This window comes from Oncorhynchus gorbuscha, linkage group LG11, assembly GCF_021184085.1.
Source record: "Oncorhynchus gorbuscha isolate QuinsamMale2020 ecotype Even-year linkage group LG11, OgorEven_v1.0, whole genome shotgun sequence".
NCBI classification, from domain to species: Eukaryota; Metazoa; Chordata; class Actinopteri; order Salmoniformes; family Salmonidae; genus Oncorhynchus; species Oncorhynchus gorbuscha.
The window spans coordinates 47,574,350-47,598,272 of record NC_060183.1 but is presented as its reverse complement, the minus strand read 5'-3'; the positions used below and the strand labels follow the sequence as shown (position 1 = coordinate 47,598,272).

The window sequence follows — 23,923 nt, the reverse complement described above, 5'->3', positions numbered from 1 at the left end:
TTACCAACAATGACGAGACGGCCTACAGGGAGGAGGTGAGGGCCCTCAGAGTGTTGTGTCAGGAAAACAACCTCACACTCAATGTCAACAAAATAAAGCAGATGATGTGGACTTCAGGAAACAGCAGAGGGAGCACCCCCCTATCCATATCGAAGGGACAGTAGTGGAGAAGGTGGAAAGTTTTAAGTTCCTCGGCGTACACATCATTGACAAACTGAAATGGTCCACCCACACAGACAGCGTGGTGAAGAAGGCGCAACAGCGCCTCTTCAACCTCTGGAGGCTGGAGAAATTTGGCTTGTCACCAAAAACACTCACAAACTCTTACAGATGTACTATCGAGAGCATCCTGTCGGGCTGTATCACCGCCTGGTACGGCAACTGCTCCTCGCACAACCGCAAGGCTCTCCAGAGGGTAGTGAGGTCTGCACAACACATCACAGGGGGCAAACTACCAGCCCTCCAAGACACCTACACCACCCGATGTCACAGGAACGTCAAAAATATCATCAAGACCAACAACTACCCGAGCCACTGCCTGTTCACCCCGCTATCATCCAGAAGGCGAAGTCAGTACAGGTGCATCAAATCTGGGACCGAGAGACTGAAAAACAGCTTTTTATCTCAAGGCCAGACTGTTAAACAGCCATCACTAACATTGAGTGGCTACTGCCAACATACTGACTCAAATCTCTAGCCACTTTAATCATACAAAATTGGATGTAAGAAATGTATCACTAGTCATTTTAAACAATGCCACTTTATATAATGTTTACATACCCTACATTACTCATCTCATATGTATATACTGTACTCTATACCATCTACTGCATCCTGCCTATGCCGTTCGGCCATCGCTCATCCATATATTTATATGTACATATTCTTATTCATTCCTTTACCCTTGTGTGTGTTTAAGCTAGTTGATGTGAAATTGTTTGATTACTTGTTAGATATTACTGCATGGTTGGAACTAGAAGCACAAGCATTTCACAAGCATTTCGCGACACTTGCATTAACATCTGCTAACCATGTGTATGTGACCAATGACATTTTATTTTATTTGACGTATGACAACTGGTTTGACATTTATTCAGGACATGTATGCCAATGTATTGACTTGGGTGAAGGGTTATCTTTTCAAACAGAAGCTGAATATAAAACCTTTATGACTGCATGGTTGTAAAATTCTGGCTCCCAGACGGTATTAAGGTGTTAAGGTGTAGGATAAGCTCATCGATTGCTGTATTCCCAGACAGAAGATGCCGCCAGGCAAACACACTAGCACACCTTAACAATAGGCTTACATTTTCCGCATTGACTGACCTCCACGTCTTAAAGTAATGATGGACTGTCGTTTCACTTTGCTTATTTGAGCTGTTCTTGCCATAATATGGACTTGGTCATTCACCAAATAGGGCTATCTTCTGTAAACCAACCCTACATTGTCACAACACAACTGACTGGTTCAAATGCATTAAGAAGGAAAGCAATTCCACGAATTAACTTTTAACAAGGCACACCTGTTAATTTAAATGCATTCCAGGTGACTACCTCATGAAGCTGGTTGAGAAAAAATGTATTTATTTCACCTTTATTTAACCAGGTAGGCAAGTTGAGAACAAGTTCTCATTTACAATTGCGACCTGGCCAAGATAAAACAAAGCGGTTCGACACATACAACACAGAGTTACACATGGAGTAAAACAAACATACAGTCAATAATACAGTAGAAAAGTAAGTCTATATACTATGTGAGCAAATGAGGGAGGTAAAGGAAAAAAAAGGCCATGGTGGAGAGGTAAATACAATATGGCAAGTACAACACTGGAATGATAGATTTGCAGTGGAAGAATGTGCAAAGGTATAAATAGAAATAATGGGGAGCCAAATAAATAAATAAATAAATAAAAAACAGTAGGGGATGGGGTAGTTGTTTGGGCTAAATTATAGAGGGGCTATGTACAGGTGCAGTAATCTGTGAGCTGCTCTGACAGCTGGTACTTAAAGCTAGTGAGGGAGATAAGTGTTTCCAGTTTCAGAGATTTTTGTAGTTCGTTCCAATCATTGGCAGCAGAGAACTGGAAGGAGAAGCGGCCAAATGAGGAATTGGCTTTGGGGGTGACCAGAGAGATATACCTGCTGGAGCGTGTGCTACAGGTGGGTGCTGCTATGATGACCAGCGAGCTGAGATAAGGGGGGACTTTACCTAGCAGGGTCTTGTAGATGACCTGGAGCCAGTGGGTTTGGCAACGAGTGAAGAATGCCAAGAGTGTGCAAAGCTGTCATCAAGGCAAAGGGTGGCTACTTTGAAGAATCTCAAATATAAAACATATTTTAATTTGAACACTTTTTTGGTTACTACATGATTCCATGTGTGTTATTTCACAGTTTTGATGTCTTCGATATTATTATACAATGTAGAAAATAGTCTAAATAAAGAAAAAACATTGAATGAGTAGGTGTGTCCAAACTTTTGACTGGTAGTATATGTATCCAGACTGGCATTATACTATCGCATCAGGGGCTTAAAACTTCTTCGGGATCAATGGGCCCCCCAAGTGACGGTTGAGCTAACGTAGGCTAATGTGATTAGCATGAGGTTGTAAGTAACAAGAACATTTCCCAGGACATAGACATATCTGATTTTGGCAAAAAGCTTAAATTCTTGTTAATCTAACTGCGTTGTCCAATTTACAAAAGCTATTACAGTGAAAGAATACCATGCTATTGTTTAAGGAGTTATAAACTTGAAAAGTTATTAATAAAACAATTAGGAACATTTGGGCAGTCTTGAAACATTTTGAACAGAAATTTAATGGTTCATTGGATCAGTCTAAAACTTTGCACATACACTGCTGCCATCTAGTGGCCAAAATCTACATTGCGCCTGGGCTGGAATAATACATTATGGCCTTTCTCTTGCATTTCAAAGATGGTACACATTTTTTTTAACTGTTTTTTCCTTTGTATTTTCTTTCACCAGATCTAATGTGTTATATTATCCTACATTCATTTCACACTGCGCAACTTAAAGGTGTTTCCTTTCAAATGGTATCAATAATATGCATATTCTTGCTTCACTGCCTGAGCTACAGGAAGTTAGAGTTGGGTATTTCTTTTTTTAAAGGGTCCGGATCCTGTGCAGTCACAAAAACCATAAAGCGCTATGATGAAACTGGCTCTCATGAGGACCCCAACAGAAAAGGAAACCCAGAGTTACCTTTGCTGCAGAGGATAAATTCAATATAGTTAACTGCATGTCAGATTGCAGCCCAAATAATTGCAGACACATCTCAACATCAACTGTTCAGAGGAGACTGGGTGAATCAGGCATTCATGGTTGAATTACTGCAAAGAAACCACTTCCACTTTGGCCAAGAAACACAAGCAATTGAGATTATACTGGTGGAAATCTGTCCTTTGGTCTGAAGAGTCCAAATTATGGGATTTTTGGTTCCATCCGCCATGTCTTTGTGACGCAGAGTAGGTGAATGGAAGATCTCCGCATGTGTGGGTCCCACCGTGAAGCATGGAGGAGGAGGTGGGATGTGTGGGGGTGCTTTGCTGGTGACACTGTGATTTATTTAGAATTCAAGGCACACTTAACCAACATGGCTACCACAGCATTATGCAGCTATACGCCATCTCAAGATTTATAATTCAACAACCCAAATGTCACCTTTGATTTGATTGTATTTCTTATGAAGGACAAGCTGTCGCCTTATTATTTGCAGAACAGTGGGAAGGGGGAGTTCCTCATAACACCGAGTTCACGTTAAACGCGTCAGAGTAGGCGGTCCTTGCCTTATAAACACTGCGCATGCGCACCAACTGTCAGTCGAACCACGAACTAGAACTGCTATAGCCACGCGCCCTCTAACGCAATATTTTAATTTTTACGACTTTAAATACAGCTAACTAATGTCGTACACTAAAGTAATACCAGGTCTAGTCAGGGCAAATTCTGACAACATCAAGAGAATATGCTTGTCTCAGGGGAGATTTCGGTCCACGGTCGCATCCAAGCAACGTAAGGAGGTTGAAGGAGGGAAAGAAGAGCAGCAACTTGTTGAGTGCACCGTGGTGAAAGCTGTTCAAGCAGACCTCATCAGCCAAACAAAAAATAACACCGATGCTCAAACACGGAAGATCGCAATCGACTTTGATAATACACACGAAGCGTATAAAAGTAAAGATAACATTGAGCTGCTTAGAAGTCTGTTGGTCTTCAAGCTTTGCACATTCGACTTCCTCGTTGACAAGAACAAGGAGGTAGGGACATTCTTTTGATGAGATTGTTTTTGCTACATTGTGGTTAGTAGTAAATGGTGTGGTTAGTAGAACTATGATACAAGTGATAACATTTCTGACTGTCAAATAGCCATTATTCAAAAACACGAAACGGCATGTTAACAAGGGTCCAGGGAGTCTCGCAGTGAAAAATCTAAAATTCACTACTTTCATTCAATTGCTTGCTCTGACCTCATATTTTAGCCTGCTTTACGCGCGACCCACGTGACTACATAGCGAGCAATACAAGGATGTAGAGAGGCCAAGTACACCTGACTGCAGTGTGCAGTTCTGGGTGGGGCTCATTGTGGGCGGAGGCCCACGTTTGACCCCACCCACCGGTGTTTTTTTTTGTCCATTTGAGGTTTGACAAGTCACACACTGAATACGAACACACACGTTTGTGCAAGGCGTCGTAAGAAATATTATATAAAGTGGTACCAGCACATGTAACACTTTTTGGTTCGTGCTATATTTGAGACAAGCTACTGATATTGTTGCAGTGAACCACATACTCGTTATGTATGTCATGTACTGGTAAAATTGTTTTTAAATGTTATAACTTTGTAAATATTTTTTAATTGAGCATATATATATATATATATATGCTCAATTAAAAAATCAGTTACTACCTGTCCTGATTTATGCTGTTTACTTTCCTCGTGAGAATCGAGACCATATAGACATACTGACAAGCTGAATGTGCTTTGTACGTTATGTTATACCAGCTCCAGTAAAGAGATAAGAGACTCGGGTGACTCCTACGTCATCTTTACTAAAGCACATAGCACATAACACAGTCGCCCTGGGGACTGTTTAAGGGCCTCTGCGTGCTCTTGAGGTGCCACTGGATGCTGATGGTATGTCAAGTGCTTCAGAAACTGTGTTATGTTGATTATTGTTGCTGTGCAATAGCAACATTGAAAGTGTGTCACATTTCTACAACTGAAGCCACACTTTATGATTGTGAACTCTGGAAGAGAGGAATAATAGTAAAGTAACAAGTTATACAACTTAATTAAATACACTGATGTAACTGGGAAAAAAAACAGGGCAAATCAAAATACGTGAACGTCAAATATATTCAATAAACAAAGGAAGAAATAGTACCTCTGTGCCTCACTGACGCATGACCTTTGATGTGGTTGTTGACCATGTATTGTTCAGCCTTATATGTGCAGAAGGGCCAGTGATGAAGTTGACTGCTGCTGCATTTTTTTATTTTGGGAATCTCGCCCTCCAAAAACACACTAACGTGTCCCTATACTTGAGGCCGACCGATTAATCGGAATGGCTGATTAATTAGGGCATATTTCAAGTTTCCATAACAATCGGAAATCGGTATTTTTGGGCGGCGATTATTTTTTTTATATACCTTAATTTAACTAGGCAAGTCAGTTAAGAACACATTCTTATTTTCAATAACGGCCTAGGAATGGTGGGATAACTGCCTTGTTCAGGGGCAGAACGACAGATGTTCACCTTGTCAGCTCGGCGGATCCAATCTTGCAACCATACAGTTAACTAGTCCAACGCAATAACGACCTGCCTCTCTCTCGTTGCACTCCACAAGGAGACTGCCTGTTACGCGAATGCAGTAAGCCAAGGTAAGTTGCTAGCTAGCATTAAACTTATCTTATAAAAAACAATCATAATCACTTGTTAACTACACATGGTTAATGATATTACTAGATATTATCTAGCGTGTCCTGTGTTGCATATAATCTGACTGAGCATACAAGTATCTAAGTATCTGACTGAGCGGTGGTAGGCAGAAGCAGGCACGTAAATATTCATTCAAACAGCACTTCATTTTGCCAGCAGCTCTTCATTGTGCGTCAAGCATTGGGCTGTTTATGACTTCAAGCCTATCAACTCCCGAGATGAGGCTGGTGTAACGGAAGTGAAATGGCTAGCAAGTTAGCGCGCGCTAATAGCGTTTCAAACGTCACTCGCTCTGAGCCTTCTAGTAGTTGTTCCCCTTGCTCTGCATAGGTAATGCTGCTTCGATGGTGGCTGTTGTCGTTGTGTTGCTGGTTCGAGCCCAGTGAGGAGCGAGGAGAGGGACGGAAGCTATACTGTTACACTGGCAATACTAAAGTGCCTATTAGAACATCCAATAGTCAAAGGCTAATGAAATACAAATGGTATAGAGGGAAATAGTCCTATAATTCCTATAATAACTACAACCTAAAACTTCTTACCTGGGAATATTGAAGACTCGTGTTAAAAGGAACCACCAGCTTTTATGTTCTCATGTTCTGAGCAAGGATCTGAAACGTTAGCTTTCTTACATAGCACATATTGCACTTTTACTTTCTTCTCCAACACTTTTTTTTGCATTATTTAAACCAAATTGAACATGTTTCATTATTTACTTGAGGCTAAATGGATTTTATTGATGTATTATATTAAGTTAAAATAAGTGTTCATTCAGTATTGTTGTAATCGTCATTACTACATATAAATAAAAAAATCTGCCGATTTAATTGGCATCGGCTTTTTTGTCCTCCAATAATCGGTATCGGCGTTGAAAAATCATAATTGTAGACCTCCACAAGTCTGGTTCATCCTTGGGAGCAATTTACAAATGCCTGAAAGTACCACGTTCATCTGTACAAACAATAGTATGCAATTATAAACACCATGGGACCACACAACCGCCATACCGCTTAGGAAGGGGATGTGTTCTGTCTCCTAGAAATGAACGTACTTTGGTGCGAAAAGTGCAAATCAATCCTAGAACAACAGCTCCAAAACCGCCATAAAAAGCCAGACTACGATTTGCAACTGCACATGGGGACGAAGATGGTCCTTTTTGAGAAATGTCCTCTGCTCTGATGAAACAAAAATAGTGGCCATAATGACCATTGTTATGTTTGTAGGAAAATGGGGGAGGCTTACAACCCGAAGAACACCATCCCAACCGTGAAGCACGGGCGTGGCAGCATCATGTTGCTTTGCTGCAGGCGGGACTGGTGCACTTTACAAAATAGATGGCATCATGAGGAGGAAAGATTATGTGGATATATTGAAGCAACATCTGACGACATCAGTCAGGAAATTAAAGCTTGGTTCCAAATGGTTCTTCCAAATGGACAATGACCCCAAGCATACTTCCAAAGTTGTGGCAAAATTGCTTAAGGACAGTAAAGTCAAGGTACTGGAGTGGCCATCACAAAGCCCTGACCCCAATTCTATAGAAAATGTATGGGCAGAACTGAAAAAGCGTGTGCAAGCAAGGAGGCCTACAAACCTGACTCCGTTACATCAGCTCTGTCAGGGAGGAATGGTCCAATATTCACCCAACTTATTGTGGGAAGCTTGTGGAAGGCTACCTGAAACGTTTGACCCAAGTTAAACAATTTAAAGGCAATGCTACCAAATACTAATCAAGTGCATGTCAACTTCTGACCCACTGGGAATGTGATGAAAGAAATAAAAGCTGAAATAAATAATAATATTTTTTATTATATTATGACATTTAACATTCTTAAAATAAAGTGGTGATCCCAACTGACCCAAGACAGGTTATTTTTACTAGGATTAATTGTTACTACTTGTGAAAATCTTGTCATCCAGATATATATATTCACATATGTATTTTCCAAGCTATAGCTCACAATATTTTAACATACAGCAGGTTTTTAAAGGACCAAAGACTTTGATCTGTTTCGTGTCTTAATTTTTGACATGGGGAAAAAAATATTGCGATACTGGTATCGTCACAGCCCTACACATTTTAAGGAGCACTACTCAAGCTGGGGAGTTGTGGGTCTAACTCAGTTGATTATTTGCTCTGTCTCAGTTGATGGACCTCAGCAAGAAAGTGTTTGGCAAGCGGCTGTTTGAGAGGCTGATGAAGATGACGTTCTACGGGCAGTTTGTAGCTGGGGAGGACCATAACTCCATCAAGCCTCTGATCCATAAGAACCAGGCCTTTGGCGTGGGGTCAGTCCTGGATTACAGTGTGGAGGAGGACCTGACTCAAGAGGAGGCAGAGAAGAAGGAGATGGAGTAAGTAGTCTCTGTCATCTCTCGTCTATATCTCACAAACCCGTCCTCTATAACTCTAATAAAGGATATAGGGCTCCACACTTCAAACACAAGCTTCAACATTTTCTAGTTTCATAAGTTATTGATTAGGAATCATTGATTTATTTATAGCTATGTGCTATGGAGTGAGATGCCTATATTGCTACCTCAGTGGCCACTATGTAAACATGTTATGCATGACCTATGGCAAAATGCCACTGTCAAAATCACCCTATCTGATCCAATACTATTTGGCAAGGTTACGGCATACAGTTCCATATGTTGTACTTTTCTCTGATTTTACTGTAGGTTCTCCTTGCTATGTCTGTCTCTCTCCCTTTGAAACCCACAGCCTTACACATGTTTCATATTCATTAAAACCGGTGTTTACAACGTCCCAACCATAAAACATTTTTCTTGCGTCACTTTCAGTATCTGACGTTGCCCAGCAATACTCAGGACACTATTGGTCAGTTCAGACATACCCCTCTCGCCAGATTTGTTGAGCTGAAGGAGCACATTTATTCCAGTCCCTTTGAGAATGCAGTCACATGAGGTGGATTGAAACAAGCCAGCCTTGTTGGGTAACTTGACGCAGCCTTTGAAAGGAAGCCCAGGGAGTGTTATGTGATGTGTTTTGGAAAGCAGCCCTCTCCTGTTTGGTCAGGGATTTTCTTAGACGGGCTATGCACACATTCAAGCTGAACTAACAATCGGAACACTGAAGCGGGCCCACTGAATGGTTCCAATTAAAGTGTACATTTGAGGAAGGGGCTCGAGTCCAGCAGAAATACATTCAATGTTAACAAATGTTATATTTTGTGTTACAGAAAGATTCAGTGATGCATACCGTTTATGCATGCATAGCGCGCATTTCGTCATTAAAAACATGTTGCAGAACACATGTTGTGAACAAAATCCTGCTTTCTCCATCAACTCAACCATAAGGAAATGTCCATATATGACAGTATTGGGGTCTACAAATCATTGCAAGTTAGGGAACAGCCTAGAGAAGGCTGTGTACTAGGTGGCTCAGTATTTTGGGTTACCCATAATCCAGCTGCATCCCTCTCCATCTCCCCTGGTTTCTGATGTAAAATAATGATTAGGGAAGGAGTTGCTGCATAGCAATGTCTCAGCAACAGGTCAAAGGTGAGCCAGGGGGTGGGGTGATGGATGGTGGATGGGAATAACAGTGAATGGGTTAGTGATACCATCAAAGACAAACTTGGTAACATTCTGGCCTTACCTCATAATTGCTGTGGAACTCTTCACGAGGAGACTAATCTGCACCTTTAGAGCCAAACTTCATGGATGGAATAACGCAAAACATCCTCTCCTCTCGTGTTAATAATTGGATGTACCAGGGTGAAGGATGACTCATATTCACTGGAATTGTTCAGACAAGTAAGGCTTTAACACCCCCTTAACGTGATGATGGTCCGTCCGTACAGGATCAACCTGAATTAATCATTGTGGGAGTGTACCAGAGTTCCGGTCAACCTTTTCTTTTTTATTAATGTTGGCAAAGGACATGCTTTGAGTTTCAAATGTCAAATTTCCATTGAGATTGTAGAGTTCAGCCTGTGCAATTATTTATCCCCAGATAACATTTAGTGATGTTGTAAAAAATAGATAGCTACATATCACAATATTTTTTGGGGACAATATTATATACACTGAGTATACAAAACATTTTTCCATGACATAGACTAACCAGGTGAATCCAGGTGAAAGCTTATGATCCCTTATTGATGTCACTTGTTAAATCCACTTAAATTAGTGTAGATGAAGGGGAGGAGACAGGTTAAAGAAGGATGTTTAAGTCTTGAGACAATTCAGACATGGATTGTGTATATGTGCCTTTCAGAGAGTGAATGGGCAAGACAAAAAATGTAAGTGCCTTTGAACAGGGTTTGGTAGTAGGTGCCCTGACAAATTGAGGCTCTTCTGGGGTCAAAGGGGGTGTAACTCAATATTAGGAAGGTGTTCCTAATGTTTTGTATACTCAGTGTAGATATTTGACTCCCAAGTATCGATTGTGGGAAAATAAATAATACAAATAACATGTGTTACTGTAGGTAGAGCTTGTCGGATCTACTTGCGCCAAAACTCCAATATTTTTCATCCTATAGCTTGTTGTCCATCTTCTTTTTAAACAGTGAGCCAACATTTTTTTAGCACTTTCATTTCCCTGACTGATCAAAACCCGTTTTCTCATGCTCTTTCTCGTTCCTCTGCAGCAGACATATAGTGAGCAATATGCTTGGGACAGCAAATCACGGTATCGAATGGCAATACATATAGAATTGTGAGAATCGCAATACATATTATATCGGCACCTAAAGTATTGCGACCGTATCGTGAGGTCCCTGGCAATTCCCAGCCCCAATATCATTGAGTGATGCAGCCACTGAGACAACAAATAGCTCAAGGAGATCAATTCAGTAATGTGCTAATGAGAGCTCAATATCCTTCATTTTATTCAAGCTTGGGTTTTAGAGTGGTGGATCTAGACTGGATTAACCTAGGCCATGTGTGATGCACTGAGGTTTTGAAACAGCCCCCCTTGTGACTCACAGTCAGCACTCTGTTATCAGAAGTCCACAACAGCACAAGAGATCAAATAGCAGGACATTTGTACTTCTACGTAACGTTAGGTCCCCTGTGCTGCCAAGCGTACCATTTATAGCACAGTCAACATATTGGCACACACACACTGGATGGGTTGTAAAACGCCGTGCTCAAACTGATATTAACAGCTCCTGCATGGGGAGCCTGTCACAAGACGTGATAATCTTTAGCGCATGACCTTGAGTTCTGAAATTCTAACTCCTAATGCATTTGAAAACCTCATCTTACACCTTATCTACGTACTTCAATGTGATTTCTAACATCTTATATGGTACTAAACACCTGAACACATTTACAGTTATCATTTGCTGTTATAGTAGCGGTGGCAGACCGGCATTGATATTAGACCCAATAGTGTTAATTTGATGTTTCATCTGTTTCAGCTCCTGTGTGTCTGAAGCTGAGAAAGAAAGCCCAGGTGTGTATTTGCTGGTGGAATGTCAAAAGTTGTCATTTACAGTACTTTATGATGGACTTGTTTTTAATGTGTTCTTAATTTGTTGCAGTGCCAGCTGGAGAACACTTTGTAATGCAGGAACATGACTACAGTAAATGTTACTACTTGACAGACTTTTATTTATTTCTGGTGCATCAAGCATTCTGGTTGGTGGATGTGGGGGGAGTGAAAGCAGCGGGGGTCACGTTGCCAAAATGTCTGTTACTTCAGCCGTGTGTCTGAAATGCTAACCTCCTGGGTCTATGCCAGCGGTCATTTAAGGGTTGATATAGGACTCTTATAGCAGGTGACATGAGAGTTTGCATGGTTGAGGCAAGTGGTTTCATCTGGATTTACTCTGGAGGCTAGGAGAGGGGTTAAAAAGGGCAGATATGCACGTTAAGTTAGGGAGAAGCTGAAACCCTGGTTCATGTCATGTGTTGCATGTTTTGGGGCCCTGGACTTAAATGTATGTAACTCTCCCCATGTATTTTTTTCTGAGTGGCACTAGATATCTAAACATCTATTTTTTTGACTTTTTTTGACGAATTGTCCACATTTCCAAAAATGGGATGGTATGCATATGAGTCAGTGAAAAGAAGCACAGTCCTGCTCATGGATGTGTTTATGCTGATATATGCTAAGACTGATGTCACTGTTGCCACACGTTCTAAAGAAAAAGATCTTCAGGTATCTGTGCCAAATTAGAACCGCGGTAGATGATTTAGGCGACGGTGGTGTGGGTCATTCCTATTGACACTAGGCTACTCCTGTCCTTTTTTCCCAGTGGCCGGTGTGGCTAGTCTAGAAGAAAGTCTGGTCGCCTAGATAGACTTCTCATGTTGTCTTCTGACTGTAGGCGTTGACCACCGTGAGAAGAAGTACAAGGCCCACCGTCAGTTTGGGGACCGTCGTGGGGGCGTGGTCAGTGCCAGGACCTACTTCTATGCTGACGAGGCCAAGTGTGACGCCCAGATGGAGACCTTCCTGAACTGCATCAAAGCGTCAGGCGAGCACACAATAAAAATGCAGTGACTGCATCAATTCATGCCATTTTTCTAAACGTCTTTGAAAGGTCAACCTAACAATCCTTGAAAGGTCAATCTCATTGCAGATGTTCTTCTATCATGCTTAATATGATTCTTATGATCTGTTTATCAATGGTGTTGTTGCTGCACTAAATATTATGTTGCTGCACTAAATATTATGTTGTATCTTCATTATTCCTCTCAGGGGGGGCCTCTGTAGATGGATTTTCTGCCATTAAGATGACTGCCCTGGGCCGCCCACAGTTTCTGGTGTGTAAGACACTGGCTGTTAGACGCCCCTTTTTAGGCCCTTGATTTAACATTGGCAGTGATAGTGACAGTCCAGATTTATTTGTATAAAATGGTGCCCTTTCTGCTTCTCCCCTCTCCAGCTCCAGTTCTCAGAGGTGCTGGTGAAATGGAGGAGGTTCTTCAACCTCCTAGCAGCACAGCAGGGGAAGTCTGGTATGGATGCACTGGAGCAGAAACTGGAACTGGAACAGCTGAAGGTGCGTATCGCCTGGAGCAACACTCAAAGTAGAGATGTGACTGAGGTCAAGCAGATTCCCAGCTACTGAAAAGACTCCATAGCGCTAACAGACTTTATTTCTGTGACAGCCTGTATGGTTTCTTTGAGACAAAAACACCTGTGGGGGAAAAAATGCTAGTAATTCCTTCTATCCTTAATGTTTCATCAGTATTAGGCTAGTTATTGAAATTATTTAAAAAATGTTGTTTCCCGTAGGAGAGTTTGACTAAGCTGGGTGTTGGAAATAAAGACGACATTGAGAACTGGTTTACTGGAGAGAAACTGGGCTCATCAGGGTAAGAGGTTAAACTCACCTGGAATGCATCATGAGCACAAAGTTTGTCTACTATACAATGGAAAGGATGTGTGTATAGGACTGGACTTGACTTTGAATCTGCCATTTTCATCATGTTCTCCAGAACAATAGACCTCCTGGACTGGAATAGCTTGATCAACGACAGAACAAAGATCTCAAACTTGCTCGTCATTCCCAACGTTGAGGTGAGCTAGCCACATATTACACATTTACATACATTTACATACATATCCTTACAATATTTAACACGCAGCCATACTATCCACCTAAATTTGTTTGTACACAGAAACTCGAAGCACAAGTCCATCCCTCCATGCAGAGTGTACATACATTGTATGCATGCATACATTAATGCATTTTGTAGTTCAAGTCAAAGTTTACTTCTTAATGAAATGTGCGTTTCCGCTGGTCTTCTAGAATGGTCAGCTGGAGCCTCTGTTGAGGAAGTTCACTGTTGAAGAGGAGAAACAGATGAAGAGGATGCTGCAGAGAGTGGATGTTCTGGCCAAGGTAAGGCGATTCTAGAGTTCAGTATAGGGCACTGTTGCCAAACATGGTCTTACAATTCAACAGTTGTTTAACGACAGTATATTGACCCAGCTGTTCACATATGAATTGCATCATGGGATGCAGTACACCTCACATTTTACGAGAAACCTCAGTGAGCAGGCCAGGCCGTACGTTAGTTTATTGGAAATAAACCTTTTGTCAATAGTTTTGTTTGTCAGATTTACTAACTTCAAAAAAGAATAACGCAACTTCAGAAATGTCGTCATTGTTGGGAAAGGTTTCAGCCCCTTCTGTTTGAATTATAATTGCCTTCCTCCAATAGGAGCAAGAGTCTACTTCTATGACGTGTTGTATCCAGAGTCTGTTTGCTCTGAAGTGAGTCTCTATAGATAAAAGTAATAGCTTGGTCCCTAGATATTACGTTATCATGGCTGTACTAAAGGCAACAGTAGATGGCAGTGGCCAAGTGCCTCCAAATGCTCAGCAACAGAAAAGAAGGCATAACATGACCACTGAAATGTTTCAAGTGATCCAGACAAATGGCTTCACTTTTGTGTTGAAGTAAAGCACCATTTGTATCCCAGGGGGTACCTAGGGTTACAGCTGACTATCAGCGGAGGTTAACACAAGGCTGTTGTTGATTTTCATATCGCAGCATGCAGTGGACAATGGGGTGAGGCTGATGGTGGACGCTGAGCAGACATACTTTCAGCCGGCCATCAGCAGACTGACCCTGGCGATGCAGAGGATCTTCAACAGAGAGAAGCCCATCATCTTTAATACCTACCAGTGCTATCTCAAGGTGAGTCCTTGACACCGTCCTCAACACCCCCCCCCACCTCTGGTTGTTGTTCATCTTCATGTGGAAACATGTTCCTTGCATTTTTGTCAAGCTCGGGACTGTTGGGACTACATGTACAATCTCATAGATTATGTAGCGTGGGGAGGCCATCTGTCTGTGTATGGACTTGTCATGACCCTAGGAATAGAGGAAAACAGATTTCATAACCCCTTTCATAGTTAACCCATAAAAGCCTTCCATATTTAACCTATAAAAGACCAACCTACTATATAAACCTTTTAAACCTGCTATATCCATGTTTATGCTGCATCTTTGTAGTTTTATGATAAGGTGTGTACACAAAATCTGATATGAACATATTAAACTAAAATGACATGACTGTTCCTCATTTACCCTTTATAAGAGATGTAATGGACACTCGTGTGATTTGTGTTGTTAACCGTAGCGTTATATCATTGTGTGACCTATGACGACCTCTACAGGAAGCGTATGACAATGTGTCTGTGGACGTGGAGCTGTCCCGGCGTGAGGGCTGGTACTTTGGGGCCAAGCTGGTTCGCGGCGCCTACATGTACCAGGAGAGGAGCAGAGCGGAGGAAATCGGTTATGAGGACCCCATCAACCCAGATTACGAGGCCACCAATAGAATGTACCACAAGTAAGGCCCATAAATGTGCTACGGTGTGAAGTTGCCCTTAGGTACAGATCTAGGATCAGCTTCCCACCCCCGATTTTAACCTTAACCATTAGTGTGGAAAATGCTAAACTGACCTAAGATCAACTTCACCCTACTCCCAGTGGCGTTCTGTGTGACTTTAGTAACTTGGTATTTACTTGTTTGAATAGGGATATGCATTATGTGATAAAGTCATTATATCAGATCACTGGATTAGCTGAAGTTCATTGTCTCTTCCCTGATCCTCTGAAGGTGTTTAGAGTTTGTGTTGGAGGAGATTGACCACAACAGAAAGGCTAATGTCATGGTGGCGTCACACAACGAGGACACTGTCAAATTCACCCTGGGAAAGTAAGGCCAGCCTCTGGGCTTTATTCAATCAAGAGGCAGTTAGACTCGTTTAGGGTAGGACGTGCATCAGCTAGTGAATTCATACATACATGTTGTTACACAAAACACCAAAACAATAGTGACACAACTTCATAGAAAGCAAATGTATTATATAAATGCTTATGTCAGTGAGGTGATGTTTATTATTGAGCCGTGTTATGTTTTTGAATATTTGCAACCCGTCTGTGTTGTTTTGGCAGGATGAACGAGATGGGTCTGTCCCCCACTGAGAAAAAGGTCTATTTTGGACAGCTGCTCGGCATGTGTGACCAGATCAGCTTCCCTCTAGGTACAATAATATCAACACGGTACTGTAGATTGTTGCTGTAAAGTCAATGTGTTTATTGGAAATGAAGATTTATTGATTGGCATTTTGGTTAGGAATCTTCTGAGAGAAGTCTTCAGAGTTATTGAAGGCAAGCCTCCTTTAGGCCTCTATACCACCGACTCAACTATAGATGACTACGAAACAAACAACGTCAGGATCTCACTCAGTCACCTTATACCATAGTTCTCCTTACACATTTGGTTGTTATATATAATATTGCTTTCTATTGTTTTGCAAAATTAGTTTAGAAACTAAAACGTTTAGACAAAAATAACTAATGTTTTTTGTGCTCTGGTGAAACATATTGCCTGTTGTTGTAGCTTCTCCAGTCACGTAACATGTTTCACACTCCCTCTCCGTCTCTGAGAATAGGCCAGGCTGGATTCCCAGTGTACAAGTACGTCCCCTACGGCCCAGTCAACGAGGTCATCCCCTACCTGTCACGCCGTGCCCTGGAGAACAGGGGCTTCATGAAGGGATCCCAGAGGGAGCGCAGCCTGCTGTGGAAGGAGCTCAAACGCAGGCTGCTCAACGGACAGATCCTCTACAAGCCTGTCTACTGACTGAGCTGACTGACTGGCACACCAGCACTCTGCCCCTTTTAAAACATTCCAGTGTCTTAACTGAACCTGCCCTGGTCACAATGGAGGAACCCGAACTGCCACTTAATTGGAATTTTCACATAGTCATGCACTGATGCCAATGGGAGACTAAAGTGAAAATTTGACTTCCAGTAAGTAGAAGTTAGGGTTTTACCCCTGTGGCTTTAGAATGTACTGTAGGTAGGTGTGTTTAGTACTGAGATATGATCCTAATGCCAAGTGACCCTCTACCTTCCTTTTGCTCTATTTATTGCTGTTGAAAGTGTCCTTATTATATACCATGATCCCTATCCACTGCTTTTGTCATGGTTTAGTGGCTTACAGTGGCTTGTGAAAGTATTCACCCCCTTGGCATTTTTCCTATTTTGTCTTCATGGTGCCGCTTGCTTGGTGGTGCACCTTGCTTAGTGGTGTTGCAGACTCTGGGGCCTTTCAAAACAGGTGTATATATACTGAGATCATGTGAAAGATCATGTGACACTTAGATTGCACACAGGTGGACTTTATTTAAATGATGTTACTTCTGAAGGTAATTGGTTGCACCAGATCTTATTTAGGGGCTTTATAGCAATGGGGGTGAATACATATGCACAGAACACTTTTACTTTTTTGATTTGTTTTTTAAACAAGGTTTTTTTCATGCTATTTTGTGTATGTCTGTTATATGAAATCCAAATAAAAATCCATTTAGATCACAGGTTGTAAGGCAACAAAATAGGAAAAATGCCTAGGGGAGTGAATACTTTTGCAAGGCACTGTAATCGGTGGTATTTCTTATGTAAATAACTTATTGAGTGGTTGTATTAAACTGTATTTGACTGCAGATTTTTTCTGGAGTTATTTAGGTTCCTCTTTAATGTGTCCAATGTCTTTGTTTCATTTCATGTTCAGAAACAGTTTTGTCAAAATGGAGTTGCCTGTTTTAGAGATTCTCTGGTACTTAGTGTGTACATGGTCCTGTGTGGCTCAGTTGGTAGAGCATTGGCGCTTTCAACACCAGGGTTGTGGGTTTGATTCCCACGAAGGACAAGTATGACAAATGTTTCCACTCACAACTGTAAGTTGCTCTGGATAGGAGTGTCTGCCAAATTACGTAAATGTATAATTTTTAGCCAGTAGTTCTGAAATTAGAGCACAGAAGTTAATAGTGGTCTACATCAGATACAGTGCATTCGGAAAGTATTCAGACCCCTTCCCCTTTTCCACATTTTGTTACGTTACAGCCTTATTCTATTAACAAAAAGTTTTGGGACACTAAAGTTCATGGAGAATAAGAGCACCTCCTCCCAGCTGCCCACTGCACTAAGGCTAGGAAACACTGTCATCACTGATTAAATCCACGATAATTGAGAATTTCAAGAACATTTCTCTACGGCTGGCCATGCATTCCACCTGGCTACCCCAACCCTGGCCAACAGCTCTGCACCCCCCGCAGCAACTGGCCCAAATCAATCTGGACCATCTCTTCCTAAAATTATCCACCACCATTGTTGCAACCCCTATTATTACCGTAATTTCTGGACTATTAAACGCACCCACTGAATTATTAAAAAATGTGTATTTTGTACATAAATAAGCCCGCACATGTCTATAAGCCGCAGGTGCCTACCGGTACATTGAAACAAATTAACTTTACACGGGTTGTAACAAAAAAAATAGGCTTTAACGAAACAGGGCTTGTAACAAAAATTAAACACCAGCCTACCAAGAAAGTCATTGGTCACTATCTTCCTCCTGTGCACTGAAACCACTGAAGTCATCTCCTTCGGTGTCGGAGTTGAATAGCCTCGAATTGCTTCATCCGATGTTGGATCGTTTTCATTGTCGCTCTCATCACTTTCATCCGGCTGAGCTCATGCTGCCCCTTCAACACTCAGCAGTCCAGCCTTTCGAAACCCGTTGATGATAGTGGATTTTTTGACAATGCTCCACGCTGTCCGAACCCACTGGCAGACTTGACCATAAGTTGCTCTTCGCATGCGGCCCGTTTTAGTGAAGGATTTCTCCCAAATTGTCATCCAAGCCTCCCACTGAACAGGAGATCCACCTTAAATGCACGATTTACACTGATGTCGAGTGGCTGCAAATACTTTGGGCCATCTGCTTTTCTTCCCTCTGAAAGCTTTTGTTGTCAGTTCCTCACGCTGCTGTTTCCAACGTCTTATGATCGACTCATTAAAGGCCAATCCAACAGCCAGATCGATGCCTTCAACTTGAAAGCTGCATCATATGCATTTCTCAGTGTCTTTGCCATGATGAGGGTGACAAATTACTACTGTAATCAGAATGATGGGAAGTTTGAGCACGCTCGATTTACGTCACATTATGTGACGGTGCTCAGTTTTTTTGAAAGCGGGAAAAATCCATAAATTAGCCGCGTCATTGTATAAACCGCGAGGTTCAAAGCCTGGGAATAAAGTAGCGGTTTATAGTCCGGAAATTACGGTAGTTTGTTCAACCTCTCTTTCATATCGTCTGAGATGAACCCTAACCAACCATTTTGAATCCCACCGTACCTTTTCCACTGTGTAATCCAGTTTCCGAGCTGGTCATGGGTGCACCTCAAGGTCCTAAACGATATCATAACCGCCATCAATAAAAGACAGCACTGTGCCCCCATCTTTATCGACCTGGCCAAGGCTGTAGACTCTGTCAATCACTGTATTCTTAGCGGCAGACTCAACAGCCTTGGTTTCTCTAATGACTGCCTCGCCTGGTTCACCAACTACTTCTCAGAGTTCAGTGTGTCAAATTGAAGGGCCTGTTGTCCCGACCTCTGGCAGTCTCTATGGGGGTGCCACAGGGTTCAATTCTCGGACTGACTCTTTTCTCTGTTTCTATCAATGATGTCGATCTTGCTGCGGGTGATTCTTTGATCCACCTCTTTGCATACGACACCATTCTGTATACATCTGGCCCTTCTTTGGACACTGTTAACAAACCTCCAAACGACCTTCAATGCCATACAATGCTCCTTCCGTGGCCTCCAACTGCTCTTAAATGTTAGTAAAACTACATGCATACTCTTCAACCAATCGCTGCACGCACCTGCCCGCCCGACGAGCATCACTACTCTGAACGGTTCTGACTTAGAATATGTGAACAACTATAAATACCTAGGTATCTGGCTAGACTATAAACTCTCCTTCCAGAGTCATATCAAGCATCTCCAATCCAAAATGAAATCTAGAATCGGCTTCCTATTTCGCAACAAAGCCTCCTTCACTCATACTGCCAAACATACCCTCGTAAAACTGACTATCCTACCAATCTTTGACTTTGGCGATGTCATTTACAAAATAGCCTCCAACACTACTCAGCAAATTGGCTGCAGTCTATCACAGTGCCATCCGTTTGTCACCAGAGCCCCATATACTACCCAACACTGCGACCTGTATCATCTCATTGGCTGGTCCTCGCTACATATTCGTCGCCAAACCCACAGGCTCCAGGTCATCTATAAGTCTTTGCTAGGTAAAGCTCCGCCTTATCTCAGCTCACTGGTCACCATAGCAACACCCACCTGTAGCACGCGCTCCAGGAGCTATATTTCACTGGTCATCCCCAAAACACCTGCTTTGGCCGCTTTTCCTTCCAGTTCTCTGCTGCCAATGACTGGAACAAATTGCAAAAATCACTGAAGTTGGAGACATATCTCCCTCTCTAACTTTAAGCATCAGCTGTCAGAGCAGCTTACCGATCGTTGCAGCTGTACACATCCCATCTGTAAATAGCCCATCCAACCAACTACCTACCTCTTCCCCATATTTGTTTTTGTTTTTCTGTTATTTTTTGCACACCAGTATTTCTCCTTGCACATCCTCATCCGTCACTCCAGTGTTAATTGCTAAATTGTAATTACTTCACCACTATGGCCTTACCTCCTTACTTCATTTGCACACACTGTTTACCGATTTTTCTATTGTGTTATTGACTGCATGCTTGTTTATCCCATGTGTGTCGTTGTTTTTGTTGCACTACTTTGCTTTATCTTGGCCAGGTCGCAGTAGTAAATGAGAACCTGTTCTCAACTGGTCTACCTGGTTATTAAAGTTATTAAAATAAAAATTCTAAAACTGATTACATTTTTCACATCAATCTACACACAGTACTCCATAATGGCAAAGCAAAAAACAGTTTTTTAGACATGTTTGCCAATTTATACCAAATACACAAATACCTTATTTACATAAGTATTCAGACCCTTTGCTGTGAGACTCGAAATTGAGCTCAGGCACATCCTGTTTCCATTGATCATCCTTGAGATGTTTCTACAACTTGATTGGATTCCATGTGTGGTGAATTCAATTGATTGGACATGATTTTGAAAGACACACACCTGTTTATGTACGGTCCAACAGTTGACAGTGCATGTCAGAGCAAAAACCAAGCCATGAGGTTGAAGGGATTGTCCTTAAAGCTCAGAGACAGGATTGTGTCGAGGCACAGTGGCCTCCATCATAATTCAATGGAATAGGTTTGGAACCACCAGCTGGCTGCCCAGCCAAACTGAACAAGAGGATGCCACTCCTCAGTAAAAGGCACATGACAGCACGCTTGGACTTTGCCAAAAGGCACCTAAAGGACTTTCAGACCATGAGAAACAAGATTCTCTGGTCATGTGATTTGTTCACGTGTTCATATGTGTCTGAAAACCATGTGTTTTAGGTAGTATGATATAATGACAGAGTCTTATTCAGATGTTCTCCAATTTGCTTAAGGAATAAATCATGCCAATGAGAAAAGTCCTGTGCATGTTATTCTTGAGTTTTGCAATGTTTGTCGCTGATAATAGTTTGAGAGAAGGTCTATCAACATGTTATCTTAATGCAAATAGACTTTTTTTAGAAAGGGAAATGTCTAATCTTTTAGGGTATTGATGAGAAGATGGAGCTCATGCTTTGTCAAATGATAAGCAGTGTTTTGTTGAGTTATAATTTCAGTTCAGTTGTTGTTGCCTCAACTGTCATATCTGTGTGTATCGGAAATCAGATGTTAATGTAGATTATTTATCAAATAATATGCCGTTCAGATACTGTATCACCAAACTATTTAATGTTTGGGATAGGGGGCAGCATTTTCACATTTGGATGAAAAGCATGCCCAGAGTAAACTGCCTGCTACTCAGTTCCAGTTGCTAATATATGCATATTATTGGTAGATCTGGATAGAAAACACTGAAGTTTCTAAAACTGTTTGAATGATGTCTATGAGTATAACAGAACTCATATGGCAGGCGAAAACCTGAGACAAATCCAACCAGGAAGTGGGAAATCTGAGGTTTGTAACTCTTTGCCTATCAAATATACAGTGTCTATGGGGTCAAATTGCACTTCCTAAGGCTTCCACTAGATGTCAACAGTCTTTAGAACCTTGTTTGATGCTTCTACTAGGAGGGGGATTGAGTCCGTGGTCTGTTTGAGTGCCACGAGCTGGTCATGTGCATTCACATGAGAGTTAGTTTGAGTTCCATTGCATTTCTGAAGACAAAGGAATTCTCCTGTTGGAAATTTATTGTAGATTTATGATAAAAACATCCTAAAGATTGATTCTATACTTCGTTTGACATGTTTCTACGAACTGTAATATAACTTTTTGGACTTTTCGTCTGAACTAAGCGATCGCGCATTGAGCATTTGGATTACTGGGCTAAACATGCGAACAAAAAGGAGGTATTTGGACAAAATGATGGACTTTATCGAACAAATCAAAATTTATTGTGGAACTGGGATTCCTGGGAGTGCATTCTGATGAAGATCATCAAAGGTAAGTGAATATTTATAATGCTATTTCTGACTTCTGTTGACTCCAACATGGCGGATATCTGTATGGCTTAATTTGTTGTCTGAGCGCCGTACTCAGATTATTGCATGGTTTGCCTTTTCCGTAAAGTTTTTTTTAAATCTGACACAGCGGTTCCATTAAGGAGAAGTATATCTCTAATTCTGTGCATAAAACTTGTATCTTATATTAAAGTTTATGATGACTATTTCTGTAAATTGATGTGGCTCTGCAAAATCAACGGATGTTTTGGAAGCAAAACATTACTGAACGCCAATGTAAACTGAGATTTTTGGATATAAATATGCACTTTATCGAACAAAACATACATGTATTGTGTAACATGAAGTCCTATAAGCGTCATCTGATGAAGATCATCTAAGGTTAGTGATTCATTTGATCTCTATTTATGCTTTTTGTGACTCCTCTCTTTGGCTGGAAAATGGCTGTGTGTTTTTGTGACTAGGCTCTGACCTAACATAATCATATGTTGTGCTCTCGCTGTAAAGCCTTTTTGAATTCGGACACAATGGGTAGATCAACAAGACATTCATGTTTCATTTGGTGTATTGCACTTGTTAATGTATGAAAGTTACATAGCTCAAAAAGAAAAAATTGAAATTCGTGCTCTGCCTTTCCAGCGGAATGTTGTCGAGGGGTTCCGCTAGCCATAAGAAGTTGTTTAATTAATGAAAAGGTGAACAATAAATAACAAATGAACAAATGAAGGTCTGTATGTAGTTGTTTTCACACTGATGTGTAAAGCATGCTATGTTTTTTGTTGTTGCAGGATTCATGTTACCTGTCCCGTGAATGAAAAAAACATTCTATAAGCCTGCTTATGCAACTGGTTAATGGAACCAATTTGTTGGTTAATAGACTAAATCTCCCACAACACATGATTTTCTGAACCTACATGTTAGCTCATTCCACAAAAATGTCTAGCCTGTTAGGAACATCAAACTTTCTTTTACATGCATTTAGGATGCTCCGGCTAGCCAATAACTATGACAATTAAAAACAGTCTACAGACTGTGCAAACCATGAGACTGCAAATTATAATTCGCCCAACCATTCACGCAAAAGTGACAATGGTAGGATGCACGTGACATTGTCATCTGTGGCTTATGATGCCCCCTTGAGGTCAAAATGAACATAGGATGTCTCACACGGAAACTTACATAACCTAAGACATTCATGCAATTTGGAAAGGACATGATATGATGGCTCCACTTCTAAAAAGGAATATAAGCAGTCATTGCCAATGTTTTGCCAAGTTGTGTTGAAGGAGAAAAAAATACAAAGTTCAAATATTTTCCTATGTTTTGAATAGTATCTGATGTTTTATTTCTGTCTGTGTTTCTGTCTGTGTTGCTCTCTAGAGTCTAGAGACCTTGGTATCTCTCCATTCCAGAAGTGATTCTAGCCTTCAGACATTGCTGTGATAACAGGCAGGGCAGACACAATTTGTCTCTGGCAAGCAAGCACAGACTGCAGCAGATGGTCGAGACAGTATGCAGAGCTATTGTTCCTCTGCTGTGCAACATTACTCAATGTTCCATG

General features: G+C 41.4%; 1 protein-coding gene across 2 annotated transcripts; it reads left to right on the top strand.

The window, feature by feature from the left end:
- Window positions 1–3,829: 3,829 nt before the first annotated feature.
- On the top strand, window positions 3,830–17,025 carry LOC124048783 (proline dehydrogenase 1, mitochondrial-like). 2 transcript variants are annotated; one of them, XM_046369861.1, is made up of 15 exons: window positions 3,830–4,275; window positions 8,102–8,310; window positions 11,346–11,380; window positions 11,469–11,510; window positions 12,258–12,407; window positions 12,632–12,696; window positions 12,819–12,935; window positions 13,172–13,251; window positions 13,375–13,456; window positions 13,689–13,781; window positions 14,437–14,583; window positions 15,066–15,241; window positions 15,512–15,610; window positions 15,850–15,938; window positions 16,350–17,025. In XM_046369861.1, the coding sequence occupies exons 1-15, from the start codon at window positions 3,925–3,927 to the stop codon at window positions 16,538–16,540; spliced, it is 1,926 nt and encodes a 641-aa protein (XP_046225817.1). In that variant the 5' UTR covers window positions 3,830–3,924; the 3' UTR covers window positions 16,541–17,025. The 2 variants fall into 2 exon arrangements, with proteins under 2 accessions (XP_046225817.1, XP_046225818.1); XM_046369862.1 differs by lacking the exon at window positions 11,469–11,510.
- The last annotated feature ends 6,898 nt before the right edge of the window (window positions 17,026–23,923 follow it).